Below are 20,057 nucleotides of genomic sequence, written 5' to 3' on the forward strand. Positions count from 1 at the left end.
TAAAGCATTGTGGTTGTGGTCACGCTGCAGCTTCCGGCACTCTCGGAGGAGAAGGGCGGACGAGCAGAATGGCGGTGATGAATGATATGAGGAGTGATGTAGAGCCGGTTTTGCCCGTGTTAAAGCTATATATTATTTATTATCGGCGTATCTTTTGATTGTTATATAAGATTAGATATGTACGTTGGCGTATCTTTTGATTATGCTCTAGTTTTCGTAGATATCTCTACTTTTTTACATGCATGTTGATTCGGAAACATTCCGGGGAATGTGGCTGTTTGAATGAACTCTGGCAAAAGAAAGGCCTACATGACTTCCGGTTTAAGGCGTAAGATGAAGTGAAAACTAATGTGTTTCTTCCTTCTCCAGGGTCTGAGCCGGGAAGATGACGACAGACATAAGCGTCGGGGTCCGCTGGGACCCCATCAAGCAGGAGGAGGTGATCGAAGACTTCGACTACGATGGTGGAAACTCTTCTTCGAGGCTTTTCGAACGATCCAGGATCAAGGCTTTGGCCGGTGAGTGGCAGTTCGGGCTGAGGCCGGAAGGGGGGGTGGGGGCGCTTTCCTCGGGAGGCATTTGCGGTTTCAATAAGTTTGCTCTCGCTCCTCTGACTGTCTTCAGGGTTTTCTTTACGTATTAATCTGACGCACACACACGTTTATAACACACATACACACGCACACACACGGACACGCACACGCACACGCACACATATGCACACGCATACATATGCACACGCACACATATGCACACACACATATGCACACACACACACGCACACAAATGCACACACACACGCACACATATGCACACACACACGCACACATATGCACACACACACGCACACATATGCACACACACACGCACACATATGCACACACACGCACACATCTGCACACACACACGCACACATCTGCACACACACACGCACACATTTGCACACACACGCACACATTTGCACACACACGCACACATATGCACACACACGCACACATATGCACACACACACGCACACATATGCACACACACACGCACACGCACACACACACATGTACACACGCATACCTGCACACACATATGTACACACACACACACACATGCACTCATGTACACACACACACACACACACATGTACACATGTACACACACTCACTCACACACACACACACACACACACACACACACACACACACACACACACACACACACACACACACACACACACACACACACACACACGCATGCACTCGCACTCGCACTCGCACTCGCACTCACACTCACACTCACACTCACACTCACACTCACACTCACACACACACACACACACACACACACACACACACACACACTCACACTCACACTCACACTCACACTCACACTCACACTCACTCACACTCACACTCACACTCACACTCACACTCACACTCACACACACTCACACGTACATACACACATGTACACACATACACACATGTACACACATACACACATGTACACACACATACACACATGTACACACATGTACACACATGTACACACACATACACACATGTACACACACACACACACACACATATACACACGCACATGTACACACACACACACACACACACACATGCACACACACACACACACACAAACATGCACACACACACACACATGCACACACACACACACATATATACACGCACATGTACACACACACACATATACACACGCACATGTACACACACACATGTACACACACGCATACGCACATGCACATGCACATGCACATGCACATGCACATGCACATGCACATGCACATGCACACGCACACGCACGAGTACATACACACGCACACACCTATGTACACAAAATGTACACACACACACATGTACACAAAATGTACACACACACATGTACACAAAATGTACACACACATGTACACACACATGTACACACACATGTACACACACACATGTACACACACATATGTACACACATGTACACACACACATGTACACATGTACACACATGTACACAATGTACACACACACATGTACACACACATATGTACACACATGTACACACACACATGTACACACATGTACACACATGTACACAATGTACACACACATGTACACAATGTACACACACACACACACACTTACACACACACATTATGTACACAATGTACACACACACACATTATGTACACAATGTACACACACACATTATGTACACAATGCACACACACACACACATTATGTACACAATGCACACACACACATTATGTACACAAACATGTACACATATACACACACAAACACATGCACACGTAGACACAAGCACAAGCACAGATACACACACATATGCACGTACATGTAGAACATCTCTTTGTTTGTTGTTCTCTTATATAAGACTGTCTTTAGAGTTTAGAGTTGCGTTTATCTCGTACAGGATATTGTAGTCACCCTTTGCTGCTTGTCCTGGTAATTCCTAGCCGAACAGCAGGATGTTTTTGTTTTTAAGCTAAAGTCTTCAGTATGAGCTATAGTATTTTCTATAGTATTTCAGTTTGTTTTTTATTGTTGTTGTTCTTAGGGAATGGAGAAGATATGCTCTTTTGTATGCCATAGCACATGTCAGTCAGGACATGAGAGTGTCAGAAAATGCAATGATAATGTGTTTTTTTTTCTGTTTAAAAAATGTAGGAAACAGATAGGTCATACTGCACTGAGTAAGTTTATGTGAAGTTATACTATAAAATATGTGATGTAATAGATTAAACAGTTTTTGTCAAAGATAATTAAGCCAACTCATACTGATAACACACTGTTACAGAGTGGATGCCAGTGTTTCATATTTGTTTATTTTGTTACTCTTTTACAGTCCTTTAAGGCTGACTTCAATTGGTAAAGTAAAACTGTGTTTGTCATGAGTGATTTAATAACATCTCATGAATGTCATTAACTGAATATGTGTAATTTTAGACAGCATTGTATTGTAAGGTGAGTCTGGCAGTAGCATAATGATAAGAAGGATCAGGTAGCTCTGGGTCAGTCTCTTGGCCATCCACCGGCAGTATTGGTTGTAATTGTTGTGGGTGAACAGTGCTAGCTTGATTCATCAATCAATGTTTATGATGATATTATTAGTGGACATCCTATGATGATCTCTTCTATTTGTTCATGGTGCTATGTGAAGTAAACTAGGCTTTCTAGGAGCCTTCTGAGTCATTAGATAGGAACAGTAACTGCAATTGTTATTCAGGCTAATTTGGATTCACTGCACACTACGTGATGGAGAAAGACTTACAAAGGGCTCAGGGGGAAGAAGTTAGTGAGAGAGGTTTGCCTCTTGTCCATGAAACTGGAGATGATCTTCAGGTTACTTATCAGGAAGTGGAAGGAACAAGAGAACTCAACTATCAGCAGTCCATAGAAGTTCAGCATGTTACTCATCATCAGACAATTGAAACAGAACATCTCCAACAGCGATCAGTTGATGTTCAGCAGGTTCAACAGTTTTCTTCCCAACATTCTTATGAAGCACAAAATATTACCCACAAGCATTCATTTAGTAGAGAGGAAAATTCTCAACAGCAGTCATATAGCATACAAGATGGAGTTATTCATCATCTTGATGAAGCAGATCAAAATCAGATTATTCACCAACAGTTAGTTGAGGTTCAGCAAATTACTCAGCCCATTGAAAAAAATCAAATTATTGATGCTGTCCTTACTTCTCAGAGTCCCCAAGAAGGAAAGCAGATTCCTCAAGCAGGATTGCTTATTGTAAAGCACACTACTACTGAACAGGTTTCAGGGGGGATACAATGTACAGTTGATAGTCAGAAAAGCTTTCAATTAGAGTACAATACTCAAGAAAAACAAATTGATCATGGCAACTCCACCATTATCAGTGGAAAACAGACTGATGATGAGAAAGATGGCTCATGGCATGATGCTTTGAAAGGTGCCTGGGAGCAAAGCTTTGGTCAGATTGGTGGCAGTGAACAGATATTGGACAAGTATGGGAAAGAAATGTCAGTTGAAAAAATATGTGGCACTGTCACAAATAGAAAAGAAGATGCAAACAATGCAGAATTTACTGAAGACAAGCAGTATAATTTTGATGGTAAAGATGTTGCTGATGGAGATTCAGAAAATCCTTTTCGAGAAACCTGTCAAGGAACAGAGTGGAAGGAAAGTATTACACAGTGGGAGGATTCAGCCACAGAGAGTATTACAGCTGGAAAAGTCCGAGAGGGGTTTACTAGGACGTCTGGAAGATCAGCTTCACAGTCATCTAGTGAATGTTCTTTAGATGCTATGAGCTCTCCCAAAAGTTGTGACAAAGGTGCAGTTTTTAAGTTTTCACACTGGACACCTGGTCGAACTCAGTCTGTCCGTCAAATCAAGGTTCGTACGCAAGATGTTCGTCGGACAACAAGTGTTGGAGGGGAAAATGAACCTTGGTATTCTACAATGGAACATCATATCAGAGTCTTAAAAGGTGATATGTTACTTATGGAAAACATAGTGATGTACTCTTAGATATATTTCCGTATATACCTATATTTAAAACTTGTATCTACAATTACACCTACAGGTATGGTGTAATTGTAATTGAACTCGCACTCTTGCATACACTTGTATTTACACTTCTTTCTGTGATGAGAAATTAATTATATAGGCAGTATATATTTCTCTGAACACTGAAGTATGAGTGAAAGTGAATATTTTCATTTCCAAAAATACTCTAGAATGTGGTTTACATGAGCCATACTAGAACAATCCTTTTTATATTGGAAATTAACAGAGGATTTATGGATTTATACTTATTGGTATACTGATTTAGATCAGTAATAGTAGAAATGTATTTATATTTTTGGCTTTGTGATTTGAAAAATGACGCAGGAATTACCAGTTAACCTTTTGTACAGGATATAAATTTGTAAGCATTTGTAAGATAATATGCTGTAGGAACTCCCCTTTTTAATTATTTTGCAATGTTCTTACAAGATAGCAGTTAAGCTGGTGATGCTGGGATGGCTAAGAAACATGTGCATAGATTTCTTTGTTTATTAATTGTCTTTACACACATGGATGGCTCCACAAGCACTTAATCACCAAAGAGTTAATAACTAGTCTTATAACCTGTCTCACCTGTTTACCTATTTCATTTTTTTTTGCTGTTAGTATTGTTAACATAAAATTCAAGATATCAGTAATGATAATATCAACATTAATATTAATAGCATTAGAGAGTATTTTTCCCAAAAAACTCTGGGAAAGAGGAAATCAGGTGAGGCCACATAGTATACTATTGTGTTCCTTTGTGGATGAGCACTTGCAGAGGCATTTATGTGCAAACAGAATTCACACAAGAAAACTACACTCAATAGTATATTTACCAAGTAGCAATGGGTTATGATAGAAATAAAATGAAATAATATATTTCACATGGTATAATAGCTTAAATATAGATGGTAAACTCGGGTGGCATAATATTGAAATTATATTCTTCCATCATACTTTTGCAAAAATACTACTGTTCATACCTTCCTTTCCAACATAGTGTATATATTATTTGAAATTTCATGTTCACACCATTTGTTAATTCTTTATCTTATCTTTTTTATCTGTATTTCATTATAGTCAGGTCTTGAAGTGTAAGTTTTTCTTTTGATTTTCCAAAAGACAGCCATATATGTACAGCAAGAGTGAATTTTTTTTTCTAGATATCTTTAAAGTGATATTACATTAGTTAAATATATTTTGATAAATTCCTTTTATTTTTAGATGAGAGAGAGAGCGTGCAGAAGAAGACTTTCATGAAATGGGTGAATTCCCACCTGGTACGAGTGAACGCACGTATAGGAGACCTATATGTGGACTTACGAGATGGAAAGCAGCTCATCAAACTCCTGGAAATTCTTTCAGGAGAGAGATTGGTCAGTAGTATTGCCTGTAATATATATGTTAAAAAACTTGTGATATACTGGACAGAGAATATGTTAGTATGATATAAAACAAGTATGTTTCAGTACATGAAGGTTTTCTTATAGTTTTTGTTTCTCATTACTTACAGCCACGACCGACCAAAGGAAAGATGCGAATTCACTGCTTGGAAAATGTAGACAAAGCTCTTCAGTTCCTTCGTGATCAGCGAGTCCACTTGGAGAACATGGGTTCCCATGATATTGTGGATGGCAATGCTCGCCTCACACTTGGTCTTATCTGGACTATCATCCTTCGCTTCCAGATCCAAGACATCACCATTGAAGAGACTGAGAACCAAGAGACCAAGAGTGCTAAGGATGCTTTACTCCTCTGGTGCCAGATGAAGACAGCTGGTTATCATAATGTTAACATCAGGAACTTTACCACCTCATGGAGGGATGGTTTAGCCTTCAATGCTATCATTCACAAGCACAGGCCTGACTTGATTCAGTATGAGAAATTGTCACGGTCAAATGCAATGTACAACCTCAATAATGCCTTCAATGTTGCAGAAAACAAGTTAGGTCTCACCAAACTGTTGGATGCAGAGGATGTCTTTGTTGAACAGCCTGATGAGAAGTCAATTATCACCTATGTTGTCACCTACTACCACTACTTCTCCAAACTCAAGCAGGAGACAGTCCAGGGCAAACGTATTGGCAAGGTTGTAGGTATTGCAATGGAGAATGACAGAATGATTAGGGAATATGAGAGTCTTACATCAGATTTACTGAAGTGGATTGAAGTCACTATTGAATCCCTAAATGACAGAGTTTTCACCAACTCGCTTACTGGTGTACAAACGCAGCTCACACAATTCAATACTTACCGCACTGTGGAGAAACCACCAAAATTCGTTGAGAAGGGCAACCTGGAGGTGCTGCTCTTCACTCTCCAATCCAAAATGAGAGCCAATAACCAGAAACCCTATTTGCCAAAGGAGGGCAAGATGATTAGTGACATCAACAAGGCCTGGGAACGCCTGGAGAAGGCTGAGCATGAACGTGAGTTGGCATTGAGAGAGGAACTCATTCGTCAAGAGAAGCTTGCACAACTTGCTGCTAGGTTCAACCGTAAGGCTGGCATGAGAGAGACCTGGTTGTCTGAGAACCAGAGATTGGTTTCCCAGGATAACTTTGGTTTTGATCTGGCTGCTGTTGAAGCTGCAGCAAAGAAGCACGAAGCCATTGAGACAGACATATTTGCTTATGAGGAGCGTGTACAGGCAGTAGTCTCAGTTGCTAATGAGCTAGAAGCAGAACGTTATCATGATATCGAACGTATCAATGCTAGGAAAGACAACGTGCTACGCCTCTGGAACTACCTGCTTGAGCTTCTCAGGCTGCGCCGTATGAGGCTTGAACTGTCTCTACAATTGCAACAGAACTTCCAGGAAATGATGTATATCTTGGACTCCATGGAAGACATGAAGCTCCGTCTCCTGAGTGAAGACTATGGAAAACATCTCATGGGTGTGGAGGACTTGTTACAGAAGCACTCTCTGCTGGAGGCTGACATCAATGTCTTGGGTGAACGTGTCAAGACAGTAATTGAACATTCTCAGCGGTTCCTTGATGATGAACAGGTTGAAGGATATCGTCCATGTGACCCATCTATTGTGCTGGAGCGTGTGCAGCAACTCGAAGATGCATATGGTGAGCTTGTCAAGTTGGCTGTTGAGAGGCGTCTCCGCCTGGAAGAGTCACGCAAGTTGTGGCAGTTCTACTGGGACATGGCAGAGGAAGAGAACTGGATCAAGGAGAAAGAACAGATTCTCTCCACCTCAGACATTGGGCATGATCTCATTACTGTAAACTTGCTCTTGACCAAACACAAAACAGTTGAAGAAGAGTTGTTGTCACATGATCCACAACTCAAGGCAGTTGTCAAGAGTGGAGAAGAGCTTATTGCTCAGCAACACTTTGGCTCTGATAAGATTCAGGAAAGAATTGATGAAATTATGACCATGTGGACTACCCTTACAGAGAGATCAGCCAACCGTAAGAAGAGGCTGACCGATGCTGTAGACCTGCATCAATTCTACACAGAAGCCGATGATGTTGATACCTGGATGTTGGATATTTTGCGACTGGTATCAAGTGAAGATACTGGCAGGGATGAAGCCACTGTGCAGTCTCTCTTGAAGAAACACAAGGATGTTACTGATGAGCTGAAGAACTATGCTAGCACAATTGAACAGTTGCACCAACAGGCATCAGAGCTCAATGAGGTTGACAGAGAATCACCTGTGGTCATCGAAAGATTGGCATCGATTGATCGTAGATACAAAGAATTGCTTGAACTGGCTAAGGTGCGCAAGCAGAGATTGCTGGATGCTCTGTCACTATATAAATTGTTCACAGAGGCAGATGGTGTTGAACAATGGATTGCAGAAAAGGAGCGTATGCTTCTTACCATGGTGCCAGCTAAGGACATTGAAGACTGTGAGATCATGAAGCACAGATATGAAGGATTTGAACAAGAAATGAATGCCAATGCTAGTCGAGTAGCAGTTGTGAACCAGCTGGCTCGTCAGTTGTTGCACGTTGAGCATCCTAACTCAGAGGACATCATTGCCCGTCAGAACCAGCTAAACCAACGGTGGGCCGAGCTCAGAGAAAAGGCAGAAAGCAAGCGTGAAGAACTCAGCTCTGCCCATGGTGTTCAAACATTCCATATTGAATGTAGAGAAACAGTTCTTTGGATTGAAGATAAGAAACGTGTGTTGATGGAAACTGCCGACCTAGGCACAGATCTCAGTGGCATCATGACACTCCAGCGTCGTCTCTCTGGCATGGAAAGAGACCTGGCAGCTATTCAGGCTAAACTTGATGCCCTTGAAAGTGAAGCAGATAAGATCAGCCAAGATCATCCAGAAGAGGCTGAACTCATCCGTGAGCGCATTGAACAGATCCGTTCAGTGTGGGACCAACTCACTCAGCTTCTCAAGGAGCGTGATGCTAAACTTGAAGAGGCTGGTGATCTTCATCGCTTCTTGAGAGATTTGGACCACTTCCAGTCATGGTTAACCAAGACAATGACAGATGTGGCATCAGAAGATATTCCTTCAAATCTTGCAGAAGCAGAGAAGCTGCTGAGCCAGCACCAGTCCATTCGCGAGGAGATTGATAATTACACAGAAGACTATATTAAGATGATGGAGTATGGTGAACGTATTACAGCAGAAGATGTTACGCCAGCAGATGATGCACAGTACATGTTCTTGAGAGAGAGACTGAAGGCCCTCAAGGATGGATGGGCAGAGTTGCACCAGATGTGGGAGAACAGACAGGAACTTCTGTCACAGTCCCTTAACTTACAGATGTTCTTGCGTGATGCCAAACAGGGAGAGGTTCTCCTCAGTCAACAGGAACATTACCTTAGCAAGGATGAGACTCCAACCAATTTGGAACAGGCAGAGAACCTTATCAAGAGGCATGAGGCATTCCTTACTACCATGGAAGCTAATGATGAGAAGATCAATGGCATCTGCCAGTTTGCTCAGAGATTACTTGATGAAGAACATTTTGCTGCTGACAAAATTCAGAAAAAGGCAGAAAATATTGAAGAACGCCGACAGCAGAATAGAGATCGCGCCATGGAACAGATGGAACGCCTACGGGACCAACTCCAAGTCCATCAGTTCCTTCAAGATTGCGAAGAACTTAATGATTGGGTACAAGAAAAACATATCATTGCTCAAGATGAGAGCTACCGATCAGCTAAGACAGTTCACAGTAAATGGACCCGACACCAGGCCTTCGAAGCAGAAATTGCTAGTAACAAAGACAGATTGGTTAGAGTACAAGAAGCTGGAGAAGTGTTGGTAAAAGAGAAGCCCGAAATGGCTGAACTAATTGGACCAAAGATATCGGAATTAAATCAACACTTTGATGCCCTAGAAACCACCACTAAAGAAAAGGGAGAACGACTCTTTGATGCTAACAGACAGGTGCTTTATGAACAGACATGTGATGACATTGACACCTGGATGACAGATCTTGAGAAGCAGATTGAAGGTGGAGACACTGGAATGGATCTGACATCTGTAAACATTCTTATGCAGAAGCAACAAATGATTGAGACACAGATGGCTGTTAAGGCCAAGCAGGTTGAACAACTGGAGAGCCAGGCAGACTACCTGCAGCGCATGACACCTGAGAAGACAGAGGAAATCAAACACATGAAGTCAAAAGTGGAAGCCAAATTTGAGTCCCTTAAAGCTCCTCTTGTTGAACGCAATGTGTTGTTAGCCAAGAAGAAAGAGGCATACCAGTTCAGGAGAGATGTTGAGGATGAGAAGCTCTGGATTTTAGAGAAAATGCCTCTAGCAACAAGCCCTGATTATGGCAACTCCCTGTTCACCGTCCACATGCTAAAGAAGAAACTCCAGTCCCTTAGTACAGAGATTGATAACCACGAACCTAGAATTAATTTAGTCTGTGACAATGGTAGGAAGCTCATTGAAGAGGGACATGTGGATGCTGAAGAATTCCAGAAACTGCTTGAGGATCTGCTCGATCACTGGACCAAACTCAAAGATGCTATGGAACACAGGCGATCGAAACTCCTGGTGTCTGAGAAAGCACAACAGTACCTCTTTGATGCAGGTGAAGCTGAGGTATGGATGAGTGAGCAAGAGTTATACATGATGGTAGAGGACAGAGGCAAGGATGAAATCTCCGCACAGAACCTGATGAAGAAACACCAAACTCTAGAAAACTCTGTTGATGACTATGCTGAGACGATAAGACAACTAGGAGAGACAGCTAGACATCTCATCAATGAAGGCCATCCTGACAGGTTAGTTTAAGCTAATATATGCATGTATGTGTTTATTCATGATTAATACATACATGTGCGTGTGTGGGCACACACACAGGCACAGGCACAGGCACACACACACAGCCACAGGCACACACACACAGCCACAGGCACACACACACAGCCACAGGCACACACACACAGCCACAGGCACACACACACAGCCACAGGCACACACACACACACACACAGGCACACACACACACACAGGCACACACACACACACAGGCACACACACACAGCCACAGGCACACACACACACAGCCACAGGCACACACAGCCACAGGCACACACAGCCACAGGCACACACAGCCACAGGCACACACAGCCACAGGCACACACAGCCACAGGCACACACACACACAGCCACAGGCACACACACACACAGCCACAGGCACACACAGCCACAGGCACACACACACACAGCCACAGGCACACCCACACACAGCCCCAGGCACACCCACACACAGCCCCAGGCACACACACACACAGCCCCAGGCACACACACACACAGCCCCAGGCACACACACACACAGCCCCAGGCACACACACACACAGCCACAGGCACACACACACACACAGCCACAGGCACACACACACACACACAGCCACAGACACACACACACACACACACAGCCACAAGCACACACACAAACACACAGCCACAGGCACACACACACACACACAGCCACAGGCACACACACACACACACACAGCCACAGGCACACACACACACACACAGCCACAGGCACACACACACACACACAGCCACAGGCACACACACACACACACACACACACACACACACACACACACACACACACACACACACACACACACACACACACACACACACACACACACACACACACACACAGCCACACACACACACACACACACACACACACACACACACACACAGCCACAGGCACACACACACACACACAGCCACAGGCACACACACACACAGCCACAGGCACACACACACACACACACAGCCATAGGCACACACACACAGCCACAGGCACACACATACACAAACACACAGGCACACACATACACACAGGCACACACATACACACAGGCACACACATACACAGCCACAGGCACACACACACACACACGCACAAGCACAAGCACAAGCACACGCACGCACACGCACACGCACACGCACACGCACACGCACACGCACACGCACACGCACACGCACACGCACACGCACACGCACACGCACACGCACACGCACACGCACACGCACACGCACACGCACACACACACACACACACACACACACACACACACACACACACACACACACACACAGCACACACACACAAACACTGGCACACACACACAAACACACACACACACACAGGCAAGTGTGCTAAGTTATAAACCAAACAATAATAGAGAAATTATTTGATGGTACCAAAACATGATGCATTCTATGTAAGTAATTTCTACCCTTTAGACCATCATTATAAAAGAGCAGAGTGAAGTGAGGACTTATATGGAGTGTAGTGTGATCTTGAAACTCTATCTTGGTGAGAAAATCAAGGTTGAAAGATGAAACTGGACACTGAATCAGGTTATTCCCAGGGTACACACTCAGTGTGTTTAGTGATAGCTACTGTGTGAAGACGAGTGTGAGGTTTTGCAAGTATTAGTTATTTTCATGTTTGAGTAAGGCTCTCTACTCAAGAAAACTGGCGGTCTCAGTTAATATCTCAACCACAATGTTAGTCACGTACTTCCCTTCAGAGAAAGACCAGTCTGGGTGAGTTGTTTAGGCATCTAATTAAATTCAAGGTTTTAGTGAATAAGCTTTATCACCTGCATTGTACTATAGGTGATGGTTTGTTCTTTTTTATGTAACCGATTTTCCCTTCTATTAAACAGTGAACAGATTGGTATCCGACAATCCCAAATTGATAAGTTGTATGCAGGACTGAGAGATCTGGCAGTTGAGCGCCGTAGTAAGTTGGATGAAGCTCTCAAATTGTTCATGCTTAACCGTGAGGTTGATGACTTGGAACAATGGATTGCTGAGAGGGAAGTGGTTGCAGGATCTCATGAACTTGGACAAGATTATGAACATGTCACGGTAATATGCGTCATTCTGGTTCTGGTATTGATTTTTGTAGAAAAATTGTTTGAAAGTAAAGTGCATTACAAAATTCCATGATTATTTTATTTTTTCACTTAAGATGAGCATTTGTTTTCAGATGCTACGAGACAGATTTAAGGAATTCGCTCGTGATACAGAGGCAACTGGAACAGAACGTGTTGCAGCTGTTAACGAGATTGCTGATCAGCTCATATCAGCTGGCCATTCTGATGCAGCAACGATAGCAGAATGGAAGGATGGCTTGAATGAATCTTGGGCTGACCTCCTAGAGTTGATTGAGACACGCACCCAGATGTTGGCAGCTTCATGGGAACTCCACAAATTCTTCCATGATTGCAAGGATGTTCTTAGCCGAATTTTGGAGAAACAGAACAGTATCTCGGATGAGCTTGGGCGTGATGCAGGTTCAGTATCTGCACTACAGAGGAAACATCAGAACTTTGTGCAGGATCTGGTCATGTTGAAACAACAGGTAAGGGAATATTCCAAAGCTAGTTTTCAATCTTCTTATGGCTATTGATCAAAATAAAGTTTAGATGTTGCTTACTGAAGTAGAGAGGGAGAGAAAAAAAATAATGGTAAGAGATTTTTAGAATAATGAACTGATTGCTATATGGTCTTTCAGGTGGAACAAATTCAAGAAGACTCATCCAAGCTCCAAGCTGCTTATGCTGGTGATAAGGCGAGAGAGATTACAAACAGAGAAGCTGAGGTTGTGTCTGCATGGTTGAACATGCAAGGAATGTGTGAGGATCGTCGTATCAAACTCAACGACACTAGTGACTTGTTCAAATTCTTCAATATGGTGCGCACACTTATCCTCTGGATGGATGATGTTATTCGGCAGATGAACACTACAGAAAAGCCAAGGTAAGGAATTGTTTTACGTGGAACAGATTTCTAAACAGTTGGTGGAAATAATGCTAGAGCCCCTTCCTAAATGCCCACTTAGTCTTATCACCCTCCAAGATCTTTGTGCACTGGTGGCAAGTCATTATCATCACCCAGGCCTTCAGCCAAATTTTTCTTGATGGCATAATTTCATCACCCCGGCCCATAGTTTGATTTTGCCATCATGGAAAATTCAATCACCCGGCCATCAGCCATGACGTGATGGTTATGTCTCCCTGATCCTAGATGTTAACAAGTGTGGCTTATACAAGATTCTCTCCTCATTAACTCCTTGGCAAAACCAAATCTTTCAGTGTGTGTGTGCAGGTACTGATAGGGTGATTGTCTGACTCATAGAAGTTTTCTTGATACCTCATCATTCTTTTTCTCGGCATATAACGTTCATTCCAATTACAGTCTCATGGTCTGTATGAGTCAGCCCAAAGAACTGTTGTATGAATGAGGTATGGTTAGTAATAAATGATAGTCCTTTTCATGATTAAGGTTTTTTACGTCCACTTGACCAATCTTACCTCGCATAAGGAAAAATATGGGAACTCAGAATAGACTGGTCAGAACATCACAAGTAAACACAACAAATGTCTAAATGCTGCAATAAGTAATTTTGTGTTTTGCAGCTGTAACTAACCTTAAAGTAACCAAAAATCTTTAGATGTGCTAATTCTTGTAAAATTAAGTCTGAATCTTGATGTCTTGACTTGTCATACCATACTGCCTGGCAGTTGGAACAGAAACTCATAACAAGATCGGCTTGTTCTCTGCAATTTTATTGCTTTGATGTATCACATGTCACCAGGAGCGTAGTTTGATTATTTGGTTGAAAATGTAAAGAGGAGTGTGTGGTTAACCCCTTCCTATTGGGTCACATCTCTGGACGTCATAACAAACCGCTTGAAATATGGCATGCGGCTGTATGCCGTGGCGGTGCGCCAAAGTGCTCCGAGGCGGTGATTTGGCCTGATGTACCAAACTCCCGCGCTCAAAGTCGGTGCGTTGCCATTGATCGCCAGAGCGTAGAGTTTTCTTTTAGTTTTCTACACCCGTCACCAAGGGGTTAAGGACCACCTACTAAAGGGAACATAGTGGCATAAAGATTAAGAGCCTATGTTATGGATTATACAGTTTTCAGTTGCATTGGGCTTGTGCAATAAATAGAGGCCAGAATTGAACTTTGTTTGTTTGTTTATTCATTCTCCTCTCTTTTTCTCTCTCAGGGATGTTAGTGGTGTAGAATTACTAATGAATAACCATCAGAGCCTGAAAGCGGAAATTGACGCTCGAGAAGACAACTTCAATGTGTGTGTGTCACTCGGAAAAGAACTTCTCTCTCGCAACCACTATGCTTCAGGAGAGATTAAAGACAAGTTGATGTCTTTGAGTAACCAGCGCAACAACATGCTTCAGCGCTGGGAGGAACGATGGGAACATTTGCAGCTCAGTAAGTGGTTTTGATTTATGGAGTTCTTGTCTTGTTGGAAAATAACAGTTTTCTAAATATAGGAAGAATTTTTTTTAAACTACAAAGAAGTATTGACAACTCAATAGGTGAAATTTATTTTAAGCTAGTATATGCTAGTATGGCAATGTTCCTTGTTAATTAATAACATTTCTACTTTTTTTTCAGTTCTGGAGGTGTACCAGTTTGCTCGTGATGCTTCAGTTGCTGAACAGTGGCTAATGGCACAGGAACCATACCTAACTTCGACAGAACTTGGAGTAAGTTCTATTGATGAACTTATGAATTGGTTGATGATGGTCAGTGCCCAGGTTCTTTTTTTGTTTATGTTATAAATGTTTTTTTTTTCTTTTTTTTTAGTAGTAGTAGTTGTAGTTTTAAGTAGTTGTAGTTGTTAGTAGTTGTAGTCATTAGTAGTTTTAAATTTTTCATTGTTCTTTGGAGCAATTATGTACACATACTGTTTTCTTTTCAGAGGTCAATTGATGATGTGGAAAATCTCATCAAAAAGCACGAAGCCTTTGAGAAGGCGTGTTCAGCTCAGGAGGAACGGTTTGCTGCGCTTGAGAGGTTAACAACGGTAAGGCTTCCTCCTACATGTAATTTAGACTTAAGTGTAGTTCTTTTCTCTCTTCTTAGATATTGGTGATAGGTATGGTGTGGTATTATGTGTATATATATTGGGTATATGTATAGATCTGTCTGTGTCTGTCTCTGTCTCTATATGTTGTATATGAATGAATGATATGTATAAAAGAAAGTTCTTCTTAATGAAAGCTTTTTTTTTACATGTATATGCCTTTTACATCTTTGGTGTGATTGTGCTTGGTATTTGGGAATTTGTATTTTTAACCTTATATAGATAAACTTGAATTTATTATTACGTAGTGCACTTATATTCTTAGGAGATTCTAGAGGCAAATTATTGACTGAATTTCCATAAGCAGTAATGTATGTAGTTGAGTTTATTGATATTGGTCATATGTACATCATAAGATAAGGGGGTTTGACTATTTCATTGTTTCTTTTTAGTGTTGAAAATATTTTTCACTCTAGACAGTTTTTTTTTTTTTTTTTTTTTTTTTTTTTTTTTTTTTTTTTTTTTTTTTTACATATACTTGGTACAGTATAGAAATTTGGAGTGAAAAGAAGAGTGATGAATATGTAGGTTATTTATGAATCTAGATGGAATATTCACACTGATGGAATGTATTACCTGGATAATAGCTGGAATTGCGGGAACAGGATAAGCGGCTAGGCCTAACAGACGAACAAGGCCGTGCTCTGTACTATGGTCAACGCTACACAGATGATGACCCGGTGAATGTTTGATGCAAAACAATGTTCATAAAGGATTGATTGTGCAAAGTCTGTTTATGATACATAAAGAAATAATAGTCTTACATGTACACGAAGGGGGAAAGCATTTGAAGAGTATTGTAGATTCAGTCCTTTTCTTCCTGCAGTTCTCTCTTGCTGAGTGTTTCAGTATTATCCTTTATGATCACTGTGAGCTCTGTTGTAGCCTTTTGTGCCTACACTCATTGCTGAATGGGTTAGCTTGGTTGAACAAGATTCATCTTAAGGACTCTCTTTATTTTTTATTTATTTTTTTTTATTATTAATTTCTCAAAGAGAAGGATGTTGATGCAGTCAGCACTCTTGCCAAGTTATCGTACCAGAAGTTTGTTTAAACCAGCCTGACCCACCTGCCTAACTTCACCTCATGTACTATATGGGAGGTTTTTACTTTACTAGTTAAGTAGCTTGTGTTGATACATTAAAGTAATTGATTACTATCATAATTATTTTATATTACTCTAAGAGGAATTAGGATGTATGAGCAGATAGACTGTATACTAGTGGGAATATTTATTTAAACGTGTTAAATTTTTCAATGTTTGCCATAGGCAAATGGAAATTTGAATATAAACATTTGACACGTTTAGATATTGAACTTCAGTACAAGTGAATTTGAGTTAGCAAGTGTGGTGTGAGTGTTGATAAGAGATTATAAATTACCAACGTAAATAAATGATCTGCTTAAATGGAAGTTAATATATAACATATTTCTTGATTTATTTATGTATTTTTTATATTTTTTATTTTGTTTACAAAATAAAGTCTATAAACAAAATAAAGCCGGGTAATAACTATAACTATAAGTGCAGAGTTATTAAAACCATGGAAAACATTACCCCAGTTTGATTTATTTTACTTTTCTTTCTTTCTTTTTAGCTGCAGGTGCATATGTGTTGGTACTTGAAGCTTTGTATGCAAATTTAATTTCACTCCAAACCAGCTCGTGACTTTAGAAAATTGGAAAAGATTGAGCAAACTTAGATATACATATACAACTTCATACATCTTTATTTTGATTAACTCTGTTATAATGTATATTCTTCATTCTTCTAAAGCCTTGCTGGTTATTCATACAGTTCATATGTTGAAGTTACAGTACCAGAGCAATGACCGAACCTTTAGCTTTGGGTGAACTTAGTTTTTATTTCCCACTTCTGATTTATCATTAATGTGTTTTTTATATATATATTTTTTGTTTTACTTGTGGTGAATTTAGTTGTTGGAGAGGCTAACAAGAATGCATTGTTTTTGTAGAAGATGGTAATTTGACTTGAGGTGTAATAGATTTTTAGCTAATATGAGGTGTATTTTGCTTAATTTTATTAAAACATTCTGCATCTCACCTGGAAGTGAGGAGCAAAATACAGGTTGTAAGAGACTTTCCTTTCAGGTTTATTAATCAGTTATTCAGGAAATATTAGACTAGATAAATCATAAGAGATATGTGGATAATTTTGAGTAAATTTTGCAAGTATATTTTGTACTTGTATTCAAAGTGCATTGACAGTATGATATGTAAAAGGTATCATTCTGCAATCATTCATACCTCACTTTATGTATATGTCCGTTAATCTGCTGTTTTCATCTCTGGGTACTTTTTCTGCTTTTCATAACTGTGCTGTATATTTCTCACATTTTTTTTTTCCTGTTTGAAAATGGTAAAATTTCCTTTACTATGATATTCTAACCTTAGTTTGTTATAACTTTAGTGTGTGTGTGTTTTTTTTTTTATCATTAAATTCTTTGCTTGTAATAGTAGTTTCCAAAATTTGCTCCCTACCTCCATTTGTCAAACAATTTTTTTTTAAACACATGGAAGTAGAAGTCATTTCAGTGCTTTGATGAATAATCCCTATAGAGTATATAGACAGGTGAATATATTTATAAATGGCATTAATTGGCCCCTAATAACCCTGCTAGATATCTCATACCTTGAATAAACGGTGTACATCCTAGTTTGGGAACTACTGGAATAAAGCTTGATTTTCTCTTTTAATTATTTTGGTATTCTTTTGCATGTTTGTCTTTTGTTAGTACCTGCATGTATATGTATTTGTTTTGGTGACAATTACAGCTAGAAGCCATAGCAAAAACAGATTCTCCGAAGCCATCAGATGCCTTGGGTGATGGGAGTAGCATAGAAGTTCTTCCTTCATTCAACTGTTTCATCTCCCTTCCTCCCTATTCCCCAAGACCACCCAACATGCGTCGTCATTCCTTACCCACCCCTGTACATGCTTTCTTTACAGCATTTTCATGTCCTGCACTCACAGAAATACAAGCCAACAGACACAGCTTTCCAATTAGATTGTCGTCTGAGATTTCATTAGTTAAGATGTATCCTAAAGGATCTTTGAAGCGTCATAGAAAGAGACTGAATTCAAGCTCAAACCCACAACTCTCTCAGACCATCCACATAAAAGATTCACACACTGATAACCTCTTTGCAGAAATGCGTAATCAGAGATGTAGTTATTACATAGACAGACCTGTTAGTGATCCAGTGGAGAATTCAGTGATGATTAGTTCAAAAGTGTCATCAGTTGACAGCCCATTCACCTCTCCAAGTGTCGGTAATGATAGAAATGATAAGAAATCAGATGGTATGATTTTACTAGAGGAACCACAAAAAGACTGGGATTGTAAATCATCAAGTTCAGTTGGCGAGTTTGTAAGTCTAGATCATTATGAAGCTCCCTATCTAGAAGAGTCTTTGTATAGAATAACAGAATTTTGCTTCTCTGAAAAGAATGAACATCAGGATGTTGGTTTTGAATGTACTGATAATGTTGTTTTAAGGGTGCCTGAAGATGACAGTGGAGGTGAAAATTGTCAGAGAATAGGGAGAAGTCAGGTATACAGTTTTGCTGATAATGTGAGAGATAGCACAACCCTTCCTCCAATATATGAAATGGAGGGGGAAGGCCTTGATGTCACAGAACTTAGCAACCCTTCTGGTTCTGTAGAGTTTTGGAGTTATGAAAGTCTCTTAGATGATAAAACAGATATAGTTAATAATTCCACTGATGCCCTAAGGAATTCAGAGAGAGAAAAGGTTTTGTCCCATGCTCAGTATTGTGGAGATAATGATTCCATAATGAGTTATTATCCAGTTATTCCTTGTAATGGCTTAAAAGACACAGTGCGTAATGTGGACCATCTTGTAGCTAGGCTAGATGGTGTCTCTGTACAGGGGTGCCCCTCTCCTGCATCTCCTTTTCCTCTAACACCTCCTAACACTTGTGATTCCTCTCCTAAACTCACTAATGGTAAACACACTCCAAGAAATAACCTGCATGCACTCTCTCAGGTGAAGGTAATGTTTATTTTTTTTTTTAAGCTACTATTGTGTATACTAAAAGCTTCGAAAGTGAATACTTGC

At 40.7% G+C, this 20,057-nt stretch overlaps 1 protein-coding gene across 10 annotated transcripts in view; it reads left to right on the forward strand.

Moving 5' to 3' along the window:
- Nucleotides 1–20,057, forward strand: part of LOC125046176 (spectrin beta chain-like) — a 32,198-nt gene that overhangs the window by 266 nt on the left and 11,875 nt on the right. For 3 of the 10 annotated variants that reach the window (XR_007116632.1, XR_007116633.1, XR_007116634.1), the window contains exons 1-10: nt 3,083–4,503; nt 5,793–5,944; nt 6,082–10,796; nt 12,717–12,921; nt 13,043–13,417; nt 13,571–13,815; nt 15,072–15,295; nt 15,482–15,612; nt 15,789–15,893; nt 18,750–19,991. Coding sequence is in view for 3 of the 10 variants with exons in the window: in XM_047643896.1 (XP_047499852.1) it covers nt 3,288–4,503; nt 5,793–5,944; nt 6,082–10,796; nt 12,717–12,921; nt 13,043–13,417; nt 13,571–13,815; nt 15,072–15,295; nt 15,482–15,612; nt 15,789–15,893; nt 18,750–19,991 (8,610 nt within the window). In the remaining 7 variants the exon portion in view is untranslated. Of the gene's footprint in view, nt 1–369; nt 519–3,080; nt 4,504–5,792; nt 5,945–6,081; nt 10,797–12,716; nt 12,922–13,042; nt 13,418–13,570; nt 13,816–15,071; nt 15,296–15,481; nt 15,613–15,788; nt 15,894–18,749; nt 19,992–20,057 lie in introns of those variants that run through there. The other 7 variants (XR_007116629.1, XR_007116630.1, XM_047643873.1 and 4 more) reach the window with 5 other exon arrangements.

Source organism: Penaeus chinensis, chromosome 4 (assembly GCF_019202785.1).
Source record: "Penaeus chinensis breed Huanghai No. 1 chromosome 4, ASM1920278v2, whole genome shotgun sequence".
NCBI classification, from domain to species: Eukaryota; Metazoa; Arthropoda; class Malacostraca; order Decapoda; family Penaeidae; genus Penaeus; species Penaeus chinensis.